Raw genomic sequence first — 16,185 nt, 5'->3', positions numbered from 1 at the left:
GCAAGCTACTGCTTGCTGTTTCTGTTTAAAAGCAAGGGTCAGAATAATATTTGAATATTAAACAACTTGTATATATAACTTGGGAAATAACGATTTACACGAGCACGAAGTCTAAGGTAGAAGATTTCAAACCACAGTCCGTCACCTACTCAACAGCAGTGACAATGATGCTATCAAACCCGGCAAAAGGAGAAGAAATATTTCAACTGTTTCAGACCTCCGAGGAAGACGTGCACTACCACGGTATTCCACCTGCCAGCTAGTATTTTCTTGCTATATGGACAGAAGCACAATCTAGAAGCACAATCTAACGGAGAATAGGGCCTGGCACACACTGGCTAAATCCCTGCCTTCCAAGCACCAGGATCCCATATGGGTACCAGTTCGTGTCCCGGCGGTACCACTTCCCATCCAACTCCCTGCTCGTGGCCTGGGGAAGCAACAGAGAACGGCCCAAAGCCTTGGGACTCTGCACCCACATAGGAGACCCGGAAAAAGCTCCAGGCTTTGGATCAGCTCAGCTCTGGCCACTGCAGCCACTTGGAAAGTGAACCAGCCTATGAAGAACTTATGCCTTTCTGATAAAAATAAGTAAATCTTAAAAAAAAAAAAAAGCACACCTGATTTTCCTTGAATGTGCTCATTTTCTGTGATTTTTAAATACAGGTATACCGCAGGCAAAAACAGCTCACCGTTTCTGAGACTAGCTGCCAGCTCTGGGAGGCCTAGCATTTCCCTTTGTCTTCCCAACAGAAAGGAAGCAGGGGGTCAGCAACTGAGCCAGCTGTTAACATCTGGGCTGCTCATCCCCACGCGAGTCCCGACTCTGCTTCCTGCTGATGTGCACCAGGGGAGACAGCAGGTGAGGGAGCCTGCCACGTGGGGACTCAGTCGGGATTCCCGGATGCAGCATCAGGACCCCTGGGCTTCAAGTGATAAAGTTTGGAGAAGTGAAGAATAAGAGACGCAGGCAGAAAGGGAGAGGACAGCAAGTATTTACTGGCATGAAAACTCAGAAGAAAGCTGCTCAGCTCTGACGTCTGCGCACCCTCCTCTAGAGCACTCACACGGAACTCAGATCAGAACATGACAGGGCAAGGAGGAGAGCCATCACAAACACTGACCTCAGAACCCTGAACTCTGAGTTGGAGAAGCGGAGAATTCAAAGTTCCCACTTCAGCCTCGGACAAGAAAAGTAACCAAGAGCAGTAAGGCTGTGTCTCGTAAGAGGCTCGGCACAGACGCGCCGCACGCTGCTGCCTTTCTCCTCTGGGACTGAGTAATCTCTCAATAATTTTATAAAATGCCAATCTGCTCTTCAAGTTTGTACTACTATATGATCTGTGAAGAAGGTTTCCCAGGACTTCACCAAGCTAGCACACGGAGAATGGGGAGACTCGCAACAACCTTCTTTCTAAAGGTGTCCTTTCTGGATGCCCCTGAAATGGCAGCTCACGGAGCAAGAAGGAAAACAAACGTGGTTTCTCAGGAGGACCAATGCAGCAGGACCAGCACTCGCGGACCAGCGGTCAGCGCAGCCAACACCGTCCGGCGAGTCACAGCCCCGAGAACCAGCCCCACCCCCCCCGGCTCTGCAGTAAGGCACGCCAATGAGTCAAACACGCCAACAGCAGCTCAGGTTATCACAGCGAACCGCAGGAACGCGACACTGGGTTGCACTCAAGCCTTGCTGTTAAGTCCACAGGAAGGGGTACTTACTGCAGACAGTTAACATTTTACAACAGCTGAAAGCAACTAGATGAGTGTGCACCATAAATATGGGCGGTAGCCCGACCTGGCCACGGATGAACAACTGAGATGCCCTGCCGGACATCCCAACTGTGTGTAAACACCTCACACGGACCCTGCTCTTCCTTCACATCTGGCCCACGAACTCTTCACCTAGCTGTGTGGGTCTGGAAACCTGCCCCTCCCTTGACGCGTTCAGCCACCTGTCACGTCCTGCCCGGGCCCAGTCTCAGTGATATCAATCTCCTGGTCTCCACTTTTGCAACTATTATTTCAGTTAAAGTCTCAACTTTGCTTTAAACATTTACTTGTTTATTTATTTAAGATGCAGAGTTAAAGTCAGATTTTCTAGCTATTGGTTCATCCTTCAGATGGCTGGGCCAGGCTCAAAGAGGCTGGTACTCCATCCAGGTCTACCACGTGGCTACAAGGACCAAAGCACCCGGGCCATCTTCCTCCGCTTTCCCAGGAGCATCAGCAGGGCGCTGGATTCGGAGTGGAGTCCCTGGAGACTCAAACAGGTGCTCACAGTGGCACCATAGAGGCCTGTTACTACTACCACTATTTTCTTTTAATATCTATTTATTGATTATTTTTATTGGAAAGTCAGATACACAGAGAGGAAGATCTTTCATCTGATGATTCACTCTCTAGGTGGCCACAAAGGCTGGAGCTGAGCTGATCCTAAGCCAGGAGCCTGGAGCCTTCTCTGGGTCCCCCATGTGGGTGCAGGGTCTCAAGGTTTTGGGCCGTCCTCGACTTCCCCCCAGGCCACAAGCAGGGAACTGAATGGGAAGCGGAGCCGCCAGGATTAGAACTGGCGCAGTCATGCAGGTTGAGGACTTTATCCACTAGGCTACTGTGCTGGGCCTCCCAATCTATTCTAAACCATGCCACTACCTACAACAGGCTCATGTGCTGGCTCCTTCTTACCCTTGTAGTCTCATTTTTCCCCTTGCCCTTCTTCATTTCCTTTACAGAAGCCTTTTCCCAAAGTGTTCTAGGAACACACATGGCTTTGTCATGCTCTCCTTGCTCAGAGCACCAGCAGGTCTTCCTGGCTCAGGCTTACTCATCCATCATCGCCAGCAGCCTTTCTTGACTCTGAGGACGGACCGGCCCTGTGTCATCTCACTGTTCCTGCTCTATATCCTCACTGGCACACATTTCAACTATCAACGACTCCACAGACACTGAGCCTTATTCACGGTTATATGCCCACTGTCTAACAATCTGATACACAGAGTAAATGATCAAAAAACATCCCCTGGGCTGGCACAATGGCTCAACTGCCTAATCCGTCACCTACAAGCGCTGGTAACCCATCTGGGTGCCGATTCGTGTCCCAGTTGCTTCATTTCCCATCCAACTCCCTGCCTGTGGCCTGAGAAACAGCAGAGGATGGCTCAAAACTTTGTGACCCTGCATCTGTGTGGGAGGCCCAGAAGGAGCTCCTGACTCCTGGTTTCAGATTGACTCAGCTCTGGCATAGCAGTCATTTGGGGAGCAAATCAGCGAATACAAGTTCTGTCTCTCTCTCTTTCTCTCTGCAAGTCTTTCAAATAAAAATAAACAAATCTTAAAAAACAAAACAAAAAACCACCCAGGAGGCTCAATGCAAAAGCCTAGTAGCTAAAGTCCTTGCCTTGCATCTGCTGGGATCCCTTACAGGCGCCAGTTCATGTCCCAGCTGCTCCACTTCCCTTCCAGCTCTCTGCGTGTGGCCTGGGGAAGCAGTGGAGGACAGCCCAGAGCCTTAGGACCCTGAGCACACATGGGAGACTGGAGGAAGCTCCTGGCTCCTGGCTTCAAGTTGGCTTAGCTACGACCACTACAGCCATTTGGCAGTGAACCGGCGGATGCAAGATGGTTCTCTGTAGTTCCTCCTCTCCACCCAGGTCTTTCACACAGGTGACAAGGATCATCTTCGCTGCTTTCCAAGCTGCAGAAGGAACTGGGCTGGCAATGGATCAGCAAACCCATGCTCATATGGGTGCCCGGGCCATAGTAGGCAGCTTAACTTGCTGCGCCACAAAGCCAACCCCGTAAGTACCATGCTAGACATAATTCCGCTGAGCAGCAAACCGGCGAGATGCTCACGGTCCCTGTGAAACTCGGGCTGGTTTAAGAAATGACAAAATACATTTGAATCAGAAATGAGAGAAGCCAACTGAAAATATCTTTCTGAAAACCTCCAAAAAACTCCTTTGTTTGCTACATTTCCTTATAGTTACATACGAGAATGTCACTTTCTCAGCGCGACTGATGTGCTAGTTCAGCAAACCACTTGTAGGACACTGACACAAGTAAGGACTCACCACAAAGTTAGTGTGCACTGAACATCACCTCTGCGCTAACAAAATAATTCATAATACTTACACAGTATTTCTGCCAAAGAAGGGAATGGGATTTCTGGCTTATTTTCAAAATTATCACTAAGAAAAACTTTAGATTCAGCGATACTCTGACAGCACAAGCTGAAGGGAGCCTGCATTGTTGGTGAAGGTCCACTATTCTCAGCTGTGAGCCTACCACAAACATAAAGGGCTGGCACGGTGGCACAACAGGCTAGTCCTCTGCCCGCAGCACCAGATCCCTGTCCTGAGCCCGCCAAACAGCAGAGGACGGCTGCACCCGTGGGAGACCCGGGAGAGTGCTGGCTTCGGGTCAGCTCAGCTCCAGCCGGTGCGGCCATCTGGGGAGTGAACCAGCGGATGGAAGATCAGTCTCCCCTTCGGTTCCTCCTTCTCTCTGTAACTCTGCCTTTCAGACAAAAAAATGTATAAACCTTTCAAAATCTGTACACATATGGGGAACTTCAGAAGGTTTATCTTTGCAAATTGTTTTGGAAAAGGATCTACTCAAATGTGTGTTTTTTTTAAAACCCTTAAAGCAGTATGTGCAATACTCCTGTTTTCTTTTGAGTTAATAATTTCCTCTCACAAGAACAGAACATACTATGGGTTAATATTCTGAACAGGAAGCAATATTACAAAGGGTACATATACCCAACAGGGAGGATGCAGACCTAGCTGGTTTCTACTGACACGCAGGATATAACTTTTAACCTATGTTCCATGTGTGCTTCTAATCCCTTTGGTTCACTGGGAAGTTCTAACTCTAGGGTAGCACTCTGCAGCGGAAATGCATGTGCTATTGGAAATATTGCACACTGGCACTGGGCAGCGCAGCAGCCACTAGGTACAAGCACCTTGGGAAACATGCAAACAGCGACAAGTGCCTGGTGCTTACCATCAGGGACAGCGCAGGGGGAGACCAGGATAAAGTTTACCGAGCAACTGCCAATTCTGACCTGGTTTCTGCCATACTGGACTCTGATTAAAAACCTGGGTAGGCCCGGCTTGGTAGCCTAGCAGCTAAAGTCCTCACCTTGCACGCGCTGGGATCCCATATGGGCGCCAGTTCTAATCCTGGCAGCCCTGCTTCCCATCCAGCTCCCTGCCCAGGTCCTGGGAGAGCAGTCGAGGATGGCCAAAGCCTTGGGACCCTGCACCCACGTGGCAGACCCGGAAGAAGTTCCTGGCTCCTGGATTTGGATTGGCTCAGCTCAGGCCATTGCGGTCGCTTGGGAAATGAATCAACAGACATATGATCTTCCTCTCTGCTTCTCCTCCTGTCTGTATATGTGACTTTCCAATGAAAATAAATCTTCAACAACAACAAAAACAAAAAACCACAACCTACTTGGTGAGCCCCTCTTATACCCAGAAGTCCCATGATGGACTAAGAAGACCTCACCAAAGACACACTAGAAGCTTCCAGTCATCTGCTGTCATTCTCCCTTTCCCAACTCCCCAAAAGGTCCTAACTCCAGGAAGTTTAAAAAGAACCTCCCCCACATCATCATCCAAATCTCCCAAGGACCCTCGGTCCTTTCAATTTATTTCAAGAAAAATTCTGGGAATGGGTGTTTGGCCCTGTGCCTAAGAGCCATGCCTCTCTGCGGTCTGGGTTTAGATCCCAGCTCTGCTCCCACTGTTTCCTGCTGCTGTAGTCCTGACAGGCAGTGGGGATGGCTCCTGCAGGGTCCCTGTCACCCACAGCGGAGGCCTGAAACGCATTTCTGCTTCCTGGCACTCCTATGACTATAACTTCTCCAATGTCTATCTCATGGAGTTGTCATGGGAATGAAGTGACATCGTACCAAGCGGCGAGCAGCTGAAAGCCCAAGGAGCGCTGCGGTGACACTCCGGTTCCCCCATCTGATGGCACAGGGGTGCACCTGCAGTACACGGGAGACGTGTAAGGGGCAAGTACCACGAACACACAAGGCCATAGCTGTGCAATTCCTCTCTCCCAAGATTTGGCGCCCCCCGCGTACTCATCTCATCGCACTGAGAACTCCCTGTCAGTGCGTGACAAGTAAACTGTGTTCCTTAGGCGGATGGCAGTGGAGAAAAAGGCAAACCCCAGCTCCACCGTAAGGCAGTGGGGAGCAGGAGACCAGGCTCCGGCCTTCCCTGCCACGTGTCTGCACAGCAACAGCCGCTCATTAGCAGCTGCCTAATAACCACCATCAGACACTCTCAAGAATATAATTCCGTATTTAAATGTTCACTTTGCCGGACAAGTGTTTGATGTGCAGGTCAAGATGACACTCGAGATGTGAAGTCCCCCGATGAGAGCCTGACTCCACACCTGACTTCCCACTTGTGCCAGGACACACCCCGAGAGGTAGCAGGTGGAGGCTCTGCCACCCAGCAGGCAGGAGGCTCGCTCCCTCTCCATCTCTCTCCCTTTCAAATAAAGAGACAAAAAGACAGAAAATAACTGATTTTGCGTGGAACTGCTCAGGGACATGTATTGTAACACTGACCCTTCAAATGATGTCAAGAGACACACGTATAAAACCAGCTTCCCCCAAGCAAAATATAAACATTTTCATCAAAAGGAACAACCTTTAATTCTAAAACTCATGAATAATCTTAAGTTGTAAGGCGAAATATTGTGCAGTTGTAGCAGCATAAGAAGACAGAAAATACAGCTGGCGCTATGAGGCACATCAACTTCTGGATCAGACGGAAGCTCCTCCCTAAGACACACAGCAGGACTCTTCCGGATGCTTGCTGCACTAGGCGCATCTCAGCTCCTGACCCGGCACAGTGAGGCTCTCTGTGCCTGTCTGCATCATTGTTCAAGCGATGTCACTTGTACACACGGATTCCCTCACTTTTCTCACGGCCTTCTTCAGCTACGAAGTTAACGTACAGAGACAGACAGACCAGACCGTGCTGCCACCTGCCAGTCCACTCCCCACACATAGTACTGGGCAGTTTACAGCATCCATCACATTCCTAAATTATAAAACAAAAACAGAAACCCCTAAGCTTAATAACTAATGCTTCTGCCCCTGGCACTGCGGTCACTCTCAAATGACCCAGCCTGAACTCAGAATGCATATTTGAAACTCGGATGACAGGGCAGTAGTTGCTGTGGGCAACTGCAGAAGCAAGCATCAAGTGTGGGTCGTTCCTGGTGGCGGAGCAGGAAGACTTCTGGCACACCGACATGTGCCTGTCTTGGACACTGGTTACAAAGGTGTGTTTACCTGGTAAGAATTCATGAGGCTGACCGTGGACTGTCCTTACCTACAGGCAGGTAATACTTCAATCAGAAGTTTAAAAGATCTTACTGAAACAGAAAAGACATTAGTACTGAAATCAAAAACACAAACGATACACTAGGAGAGGCCCAGACAGGAGCACACAGCCTACAGGCGGGGCACGGCCAGCCCCAATCCACCGGACTCCCTGAGGAACCGAGGCTGCCAAGGAGCACCCCCAGACTCCCCACAGAGAGCGCAGCTGAGGCCTCACCCCAACAGCCTCCCTGAGTTGCTGGGGAGCACGCCCAGACCCCCCCCCAACCTCACCCCACGCAGGCAGGCCTTCACACACAGCTGAACTGCAGAGACCAGAACCACCTGCATGAGCCCCGCCCAGATCCCTGACCCTGAGAAAAGATGATGATGTTTAAGAAAAAACAAACAAACAAAAAAACCCAAAACAGCAAAGATGCAGTTTCCATGGATCCTCTTCCTCAGACATAATGAAGCGAGCAAAGCAGCCCTCGGCAGTTGTACCTACAGAGAGCCATTAGCTTATTGGTTTAAATTGGCAACTCTCCCCTCCTCAAAGGACTGTGGCACAATATTGCTTTCAAATCCCAACTAAGAAAGAATATACAGCTGCTGGTGATGCGCATCAATTTCCAGATCAGATGGCAGCTCCTCTCTCTCTAAAGCAGACACGGCTTCTGCACGCCTCCACTGTACTCCTCTAAACTAGACAGTACCCGTCAGTCATGTAGTTTGTGTTCAAATGATGCCATTTGTATATATTTGTATTCCTTCATTGTTCTTAAGATCTTTCCCACTGGAGAAAACACACTCAGTTACGAAGTAAACGTGACTACATCCGTCATTTATTTGCAAGACAGAGATGGAGAGAGAGAGACAGACTACAATGTCACCATCGGGCCCTTCACTCCCCAAATGCCTGCAAAGCCAGGAGCTAGAAACTCCACGCAGGTCTCCCCGGTGCACAGCAGAAAACCACATTACTGGCACTGGGCCACGTTAGCAGCACGCTGGAGGGCAGACCCAGGGACTATCTTCACCAGTAAGCCACAAGCCTGCCTCAACAGACTCTTTCTAAAAAGACAGTATCATTCCTATAAATGCACACAGAAGCTCTACCCAGGAGGGTGAGGGATGCAGCTACTCCAACATTACCTGACACAACTGTGGCATGACTGGAAATCAGCTAACACATTCAGATTTGTTACTTCTGAAAGCCGCCCCAAGACAGCCTCTGGATGCGACCTTTGGCCATCGTCCTGTGTCCTTTCACCGAATCTTCTGGGGAGGGCCTCACATACATACATCAAGTAAATTCTGGAACTGTATTACTTCACTGGAAAATGCTGCAGAAATTACTGCTTTTTCCACCTAGACATTTCAGAAGTTACACAGGACTCCTGTCTCAGAATGGGCTCCCCACAGTGCCAATCATTTCTTTGCAGGTGCAAGGAAAAAATAACTGAATTCTGCAAGGCCCTGGCTTTTGGTTCACTGTTACATTTTAACCTGCTAGTTGTAATGATTCTTCGAAACTCCCTCCTCCCTCCGGTTACCACTGGCAGTCAATATTTAATGACTGGACCTGAAACTTCAAACCATGACTATTTTGAAATTGCTTTGAATTACCGTAGTAATGTGGAGAACAGACACTAATGGCTTAAGATTCCATGTAAGGCCCAATGCACACGAACCTCCAAAACTGTTCACTTACAGTGATTTTATACTCAACATTAGAAGAATGCCAAAGAAGATAGTTAACACCTAACTAATTACACTCTTCCCTTCTCCACACTACTTAAGCAAATGCCCTTTCCCATTATCACTGCTGCACCTCCACATCCGCCCGGAGCAGGAAGAACACTGAATCCGTGTTATCTTCACTCCACTTTACGTATGTATTCTTCTTAATGGAAGGATGGGCAACTGATTGCCCATCCTCAGCTGTAAGCACTGCCTCTATGGTAGTGTTAGATAAGCTTATCTGAGACCAAGAGCAAGAAAACCCATCACGGCAAGGAGTCCCTTCCAGAGACAGGGCTCAGGGACAAACCCAATACCACACTTCTTCCATCAGTAAGGTTTCATGGCAGTTGACATCTTCCAGAAGATGACGCGCAGGGCTTGAGCCTGAGAATCTGAGAACTTGCTTGGCACCCAAAACTGAGAGAAGCACCAGATACATAACGACTCGACTCTGCAGCTTTACACATGCAGCCTCTGATCTACCACTGTCCTGCGGGACATACCAGACTCTTCCAGAAACCTCACTTCCCTGGCTCAGTGCCATGGCTCAATGGCTAAATCCTCACCTTGCAAGCGCCAGGTTCCCATATAGGTGCCAGTTCCTGTCCCGGCTGCTCCACCTCCCCTCCAGCTCCCTGCTTGTGGCCTGAGAAAGCAGCTGAGGACGGCCCAAAGCCTTGGGACCCTGCACCCGTGTGGGAGACCTGGAAGAAGCTTCTGGCTCCTGGCTTGAAACTGCCTCAGCTCCAGCTGTTGTGGCCATGTGGAGAATGAACCCGTGGACAGAAGATTTTTCTGTTTCTCCTTTTCTCCATAAATCTGATCTGCCTTTCCAATAAAAATAAGTGGACAAATCTTTCAGAAGGAAAGAAACGTCGCCTTTCCAGCGCTAGAACCAAAGCACTCGGGCCTCGTGGACTGGCCTCTTCCGGACCCTTCCGCCTGGACCACGCACACCACCTTCAGTAGGTCTTTGGCCACGGTGTCTGCCACCCTCAAGCTGCAGAATGTTCCACACTAACTCAGCAGTCTCACAAAGAAAAGCAATCTGCCCTGTTCTCTCAGAGAGAAAAAAAATTCACTCACAAGAGTATCCTGTTGCTGTAAGTAAGGGCCACTAAACACTTGTTTTGAGCGACACAGTACTGCTCTTCAAAGCAAATAAAGGGGCCTGGCACTGTGGCCAGCTGTGGTGGGGAAGGCTGCTTTCTGCTTCATTGGTATCCTGTCTATTCTACTGCCCACCCAGCACCCTGCTAAATGCTCCAGGCAAGCAGTGGGAGACGGCCTCAGTGCCTGGGCCCCTGCCACCCGCGTGGGAGACCTGGAGGAAGCTTGCCCAGTGCTGACCAATGTGGCCGCCTAGGGCCTGAACCAGCGGATGGCAGACAGACGCCCCCACTCCCCCATCTCCTGCCTTTCTCTCCTTAACTCTTTCAAATAATCATTTTTAAAAAGTAAACAGAGTAAGCCTAAAACACTGACCAACATGCTCCCCTCTGATGTTAACAAGTTAGTAACTTCTCACCTTGGTAGATTCACTTTGGGTGAGTGAGTGAAAAAAATCTCCTTACTGAAAATACATTCTCCACTGAGAAACAAAAAATGCAATGAAGAGATTTTGCTCTGACATATTTTGACTTCCTAATAGAGAAGACAACAGCTTTGCTTCAAAACTGTGAACCACGAAGAGGTTAACACCTGACAGCAGACATACAGCTGGATTTTCATAAAAAGCACCGACTTCCTCCACACCGCACAGCATCAGTCAGAAGGCCTACCAGCTACTCATCCCTGCTTCTGGAATGCTCAGGGCTGGCGCTTGGCCCACGCTAAGGAGATAAGAGCCAGGGCACTGGTCCCCACAGCCAGACCCTACACATTTCTTCATTTGATGCTTAGCCTGCTTACTCTTTAAAGTTTTTTTTTTTTTTTAAGCAAAAGCCCAAGCCTTAGAGAAATTTCTTGCAGAAATGACTATTCTTGATTGTGCCAGCTTTGTATCAAGTTTTGCTGCTAGTTCTGAAAGAGGCCATGACGCTGGCCTTGAAAGGCACACCATCTCGTGGGGTGAAGTTTCTTGATAGAATACTGCCCCGCTTAACCTGTTGCTTGGCACTGCAAAGACCTTAACCACCTCTGAGCCTCACTCCGATGCGCTCCCCTGAAGCAGCAGCCTGCAGAGCCGCTGGACTGAATCCAAATCCGAGCAGACGCTTGCGGCTCTCTCATCTCCACTTCCCAACCAAAACACGGAACCCGCGTGCTGGGTTACCCAGAAAACCAGCAGAAGCGTACCACAGACCTACCAGGTCCAGGGCACAGGCAGGGGAGGCGGGGAGAGGAAACTTTTTCTAGTCTGTAAGAAATGACCCCCTGCACCCTTCCACGCCTCTGCCGCTGGTCAGCATGGGCTGTCCCTTCCCTGCAGGGCCAGCACTGACTGCCTGCACGCCTTTTCGACCCCTCTGCCCCGGCGCAGGGGAGCCTGACACACCCCCTTCACCCCGGGGCTCACGGGAGAGGGGTCGGGCGCGTGGCCCGGGTGTGGGGCATTCGGAACAAGAAGACGCGAGGGAGACGGGCCGAGGCCTGCGCTGGCATTTTGGAGGCCTCAAGGCAGCTCGGTCTTGTGTTGGACGGCGGGAGTGCAAGGCCCCGGGAGGACGAGGGGGACAGGCACCGGTGCGCGTGTTCGGGGCGAGCCAGAAGGCGGTGGCGGGAAGGAGCCAGGAGAGCGAGGTGGGCCGCGCCAGCTTCTCTCTCTCTCTTTTTTGTTACTCCCGGAGGACCGCCGGCGGGTGTGTGTGTGTGTGTGTGTGTGTGTGCGTGCGCGGGGACTTCCCTCTTCCCGAGTCCGAGCAGGCGGGACGCAGAGGACTGGCCGAGGCGCCGGGATCCCAGCAAGCAGGAGGACGTGGGCTGTGCACGCCGCGGCCCCTGCCCTCCTCCTGCTCCTCCTCCTCCTCCGGCCCGCACCGTGCGCGCAGGCGTGGGGGGCCGGGTGGCTGGGTGCGAGGGCGTGCGAGAGACCACCCCCCTCCAATCCCCGAAACCCCTGAGCCCGGGAGAGGCGGGAAAGGCCCCCGGAGCTCCGGGCCGGGCGTCCGGGAGGGAAGCCGCGGCCTCGCGAGCCCGGAGCCGGCCCGAGCCTGAGGGCCGCGTGCGCCACCCCACCAGCACCAGCACCGCCAGCACCCCGGGTCGCCGCACTGCCCACCTTCCCCCGTGGCCGCCCCCCGCCGCTCCCCTCACCTGCACATGATCCGCCATTTTGCTCCATTCATGCTCCTCTGCGGCCCCCCCTCCCCCCCAGCGCGCTCCTCGGCCGGGGCCGCCGCCGCCGCCGCCGCTGTGGCCGCTGTGGCCGCTGTTGCCGCCGTCGTCGGCGTCGGCGTCGCCGCTGCGCCTGCGCGCTGGGGGCCCGTCGCGCTACGCTCGCGGCGTAGCCGGCGCTCGGCTGCGCGAGCCCGCCGCGGCGACGCACGCCGGCCTTGGAGAATGCGCAGCGCGCGCGGGCGACGTCAGCGGCCCCGAGACGCCGGGTGGGAGGAAGCGGCGGGCGCGGAGGAGACGCCGAGGAGGAGGAGGAGGGAGTGGGGGGAAACAAAGCTTTGTTTACATGGTGCTTTAAAGGGGCCGCGCTCTGTGGGCCCGGCCCTGGGAGCTGGCGCTGCGGGCGGCCCGCGGCTGTGCGTGAGGAGGAGGAGGAGGCGGGCTCCCGGAGCCAGGGCGCGGGATCCTCTCCATCCCTGCCTCTCTCTCAGTTCGTCCCTTTTCTGGGCGTCGCGCCCACGGGAAGACCCTTCCACCACAGGACATGGCGGGAGGTGGGGGGTCAGGAGTGGGCCCCATCGGGAACTGTCAGTGTTAGCCACACACGGGCTGCTGTTTCCCACTGCATTCCAACCCCTGGTTTCTGTCATCTCCCGAGCCCCCTTCGCCTCCCACCTGCTCCTTGAAGCTGGGGGAGGCCTGTGTGTGTCTGGGGTAGGGGGTAAGGCCAGGAGGGACATGCAAAGCAGAATTTGCCCTCATATCTTGTGGGATACCGCCAGGGCTGGAGCTCGAGCGAGTTGCCGCCTCTGTCTCTGCCTAGTGTGTTTTCCTGGTTGGACGAGGTAAAATGCACCTGCCAACTACATTACCCAGGTGTCCTGGCGGCTGCGGTCAGATGGATTGTTCTAGGGCATTGGAGGCGGCAGAGGTGCTGTAGGCTCTTTGGTTTCTGTCTTCCAGCAGCCCTCAGCGCCCCATCCTTTAGCTCCGCTGAGGTGCAAAGAGAAAGAGTGTAGGAGTGAGGAGTTCCGAGAACTTGCCCGGCCCTGCCATGGTTTATTTTTAGTGCCTACCCTCACCGGGTCTTTACATTCCCGCCACATGCCTGACTGAGTGGAAGCAACAACTTCCTGGTGTTCTAGGCTCATCAGCCCTGCCCTGTATCCCACACACTTGTTTCTTCCTGGGTCCTTCACTTCTGGGTAGGCGGACCTGTCGTTGACCCACTGGCTCCAAGCAGACACCCGGGAGTGATTACACAGGGCCCATCAGCTGCCCAACTTCTACATCCAATCTACCTGATAGCCCAGTTGGATACATAGCCAGGGCCCGGTACCATAGTCTGAGCGTCCACCTATGGCGGTGGCACGGCGTATGGACACTGATTTGAATCCCAGCTGCCCCCTGCCTTTGGCCTGGGAAAGCAGTCAAGGACAGCCCAAAGCCTTAGACCCCTGTACTCATGGGAGAGACCCGGAAGAAGCTCCTGGCTCCTGGCTTTAGGTCGGCTCAGCTCCACCACTTGCAGCCATTTGGGAAGTGAATCAGTGGGTGGAAGAGCTCTAACTTTAACGATGTACACCATGGCACCAGCCCCCCAAAATAAACCTTAACAGGAGCAACAACAACAAAGGAATGCTTTTCCTCCAGTGAGCTGGTTTCCTCCTCCTGCTGACTGCTAGCCTGCAGAAAGGCTTTCTCATCACCCTCTCGTAAGTAGCTCCCCTTCTTGACCTGATTCGCTGTCTATCTGAAGGTACTTTGGTGTTTATTCTTACCGCCAGGCTTGCCTGACAGTGACCACCAGGCTTCTGTTTGTCTTGCTGGCCCCGTGTCCCTCGTGCCTGAACAGAGTGGGTGCTCAGAACCTAAACGTGGAATGGGTTTGCTTCTTCATGTCTGTCTCTGTCAGGGAGGGGCTTGTTGGAAGTATGGGTGGGATGTGAAAGTGAACAACCCTTGAAGTGTCATGTGGACGTTAAATAATGTCGTTGCTGGGTTGTAGCCCCTCTCTGTCCCCAAGGCTTCAGAACTCCTCTTTCTTACTACTGGGAGAAGTAGTTCAGACAGTGCAGAAAGAGAGTAGGCCCAGGATGCTGCCTCTGGCCTCCTTCTCCCAACCAGGGAGCCAGTGAGAAAGGTGGTGCCGGAGGCTCTCGTTATTTCTTGGCCTGGTCTTTGGTTTCTTTCAGGCCCAGGTCAGCTCATCCCCTAGCCTACATTTTTTCCTGTTGAGTGTCACAACTGTTCCTAGGGGAGTTGCTTCCGCCTCTCACCCCGTGCACCTGTTAGTGGTCGCCTGATCCCCTGGGAGTCCAAAGCAGTTCTCTGCTCATAAGCCCTTGGCATAAAGAATCTGTGGCCAATCTCTGTAAGTCATGGAAAGTTGCACCCATTTCGGGGGACCCAGGGGAGGCCCCTCTGGTCCCTGGTTTTCGACTGACCCAGCACTGGCCATTGCAAACACTTGGGAATGTGCCACCAGATGAGAGCTTGTTGTGTCTCGCCTTCTCTTTCGCTGCAGATCTGCCTTTCAAATAAATAAATCTTAAAATAAAAAAGTTATAAATTTCTTGGTGCTGTGGTTTCTTCTGATCTCAATCAGTCTTCATTCTTGCTGCAAGAAAAACCACTGTAAAAAAAAAAGCTTCCATCAGGCCAGCACAGTGGTGTAGCAAGCTATTCCTCCTCCTGAAGTGCCGGCACCCATATGGGCAACAGTTCATGCTGGAGCTGCTCCACTCCAATCCAGCTCCCTGATAGTGCCCTGGGAAAACAGCGGGTAATGGCTTCTTGTTCCTGGCCTCAAATTGGCTCAACTTTTTGTGACCATTTGAGAAGTCAATCAGTGGATGGAAGATCTTTCTGTCTGTCTCTTCCTCTCTCTCTAAGTCTGCCTTTCCAGTCAAAATGTATTTACATCTTTATAAAAGAGAGAGAGAGATCTTCTATCTGCTGGTCCACCTCCCCAAAGGCTGCCATGGCTATAGCTGAGCCAGGAGTTTCTCCTGGTCTCCCAAGTAAGTACAGGGTCCCAAGGCTTTGGGCCATCCTCTACTGCTTTCCCAGGCCACAGGCAGGGAGCTGGATGGGAAGTGGAGCAGTCAGAATGAGAATCAGTGCTCATATGTGATGTCAGTGCCTGGAGGTGGAAGACTAGCTGGTTGAACCATTGCACCAGCCCCCAAATACAATTTTTTAAAGATTTATTTTTCTTATTGGAAAGTCAAATTTACAGAGAGAAGGAGATGCAGAGAGAAAGATGTTCTGTCCACTGGTTCATTCCCCCAAGTAGCTGCAATGGCCAGACCTGAGCTGATCTGAAGCCAGGAGCCAGGAGCTTGTTCTGGGTCTCCCATGTGGATCCAGGGTCCCACGGCCTTGGGCTGTCGTCTTCTGCTTTCCCAAACCACAGACATGGAGCTGGATGGGAAGTGGAGGGGCCCAGGATATGAATGGCGCCCATATGGGATTTCGGCATGTTCAAGGTGAGGGTTTAGCCACTAGGCTATTGCTTCTGGCTCCAAACAAACGAATTTTTAAGAAGAAAAAAGTGGTTCCCAGCGGCTCAATAATTCAGGCACACGTGGGGGGTGTTGCGTTTAGTCAAAGGAAAGGGAAGCCAAGAGACACGTGAAGCCCTGACTGGGGCCTTTCCAACACTCTGCCTTCCCGTGGTAGATGCTTAGAAACACCAAGGGCCTGCAGTGCCCTGCACTGCTCTGCGGTGTCTCGGAGCAGGGAGCAGTGTCTGCAGGGGGGCTGCACGAGGTGAGGGTGCTGGGCATGAGTGTACCACTTGAGGGCCCCCA

At 52.2% G+C, this 16,185-nt stretch overlaps 1 protein-coding gene across 1 annotated transcript in view; it reads right to left on the bottom strand.

Moving 5' to 3' along the window:
• The window catches only part of XPO7 (exportin 7), a 57,985-nt gene extending 45,478 nt beyond the window's left edge, over positions 1-12,507 (bottom strand). Inside the window, exon 1 of the mRNA XM_004591383.2 lies at positions 12,350-12,507. Within this exon, the coding sequence (XP_004591440.1) occupies positions 12,350-12,367 (18 nt within the window). The 5' untranslated portion in view covers positions 12,368-12,507. The remainder of the gene's footprint in view (positions 1-12,349) is intronic.
• Between the last annotated feature and the right edge of the window lie 3,678 nt (positions 12,508-16,185).

The sequence above is a fragment of the Ochotona princeps genome, chromosome 32 (genome assembly GCF_030435755.1).
Source record: "Ochotona princeps isolate mOchPri1 chromosome 32, mOchPri1.hap1, whole genome shotgun sequence".
In the NCBI taxonomy this organism is placed as follows: domain Eukaryota; kingdom Metazoa; phylum Chordata; class Mammalia; order Lagomorpha; family Ochotonidae; genus Ochotona; species Ochotona princeps.
This window is presented reverse-complemented; position numbering and strand designations above follow the sequence as displayed.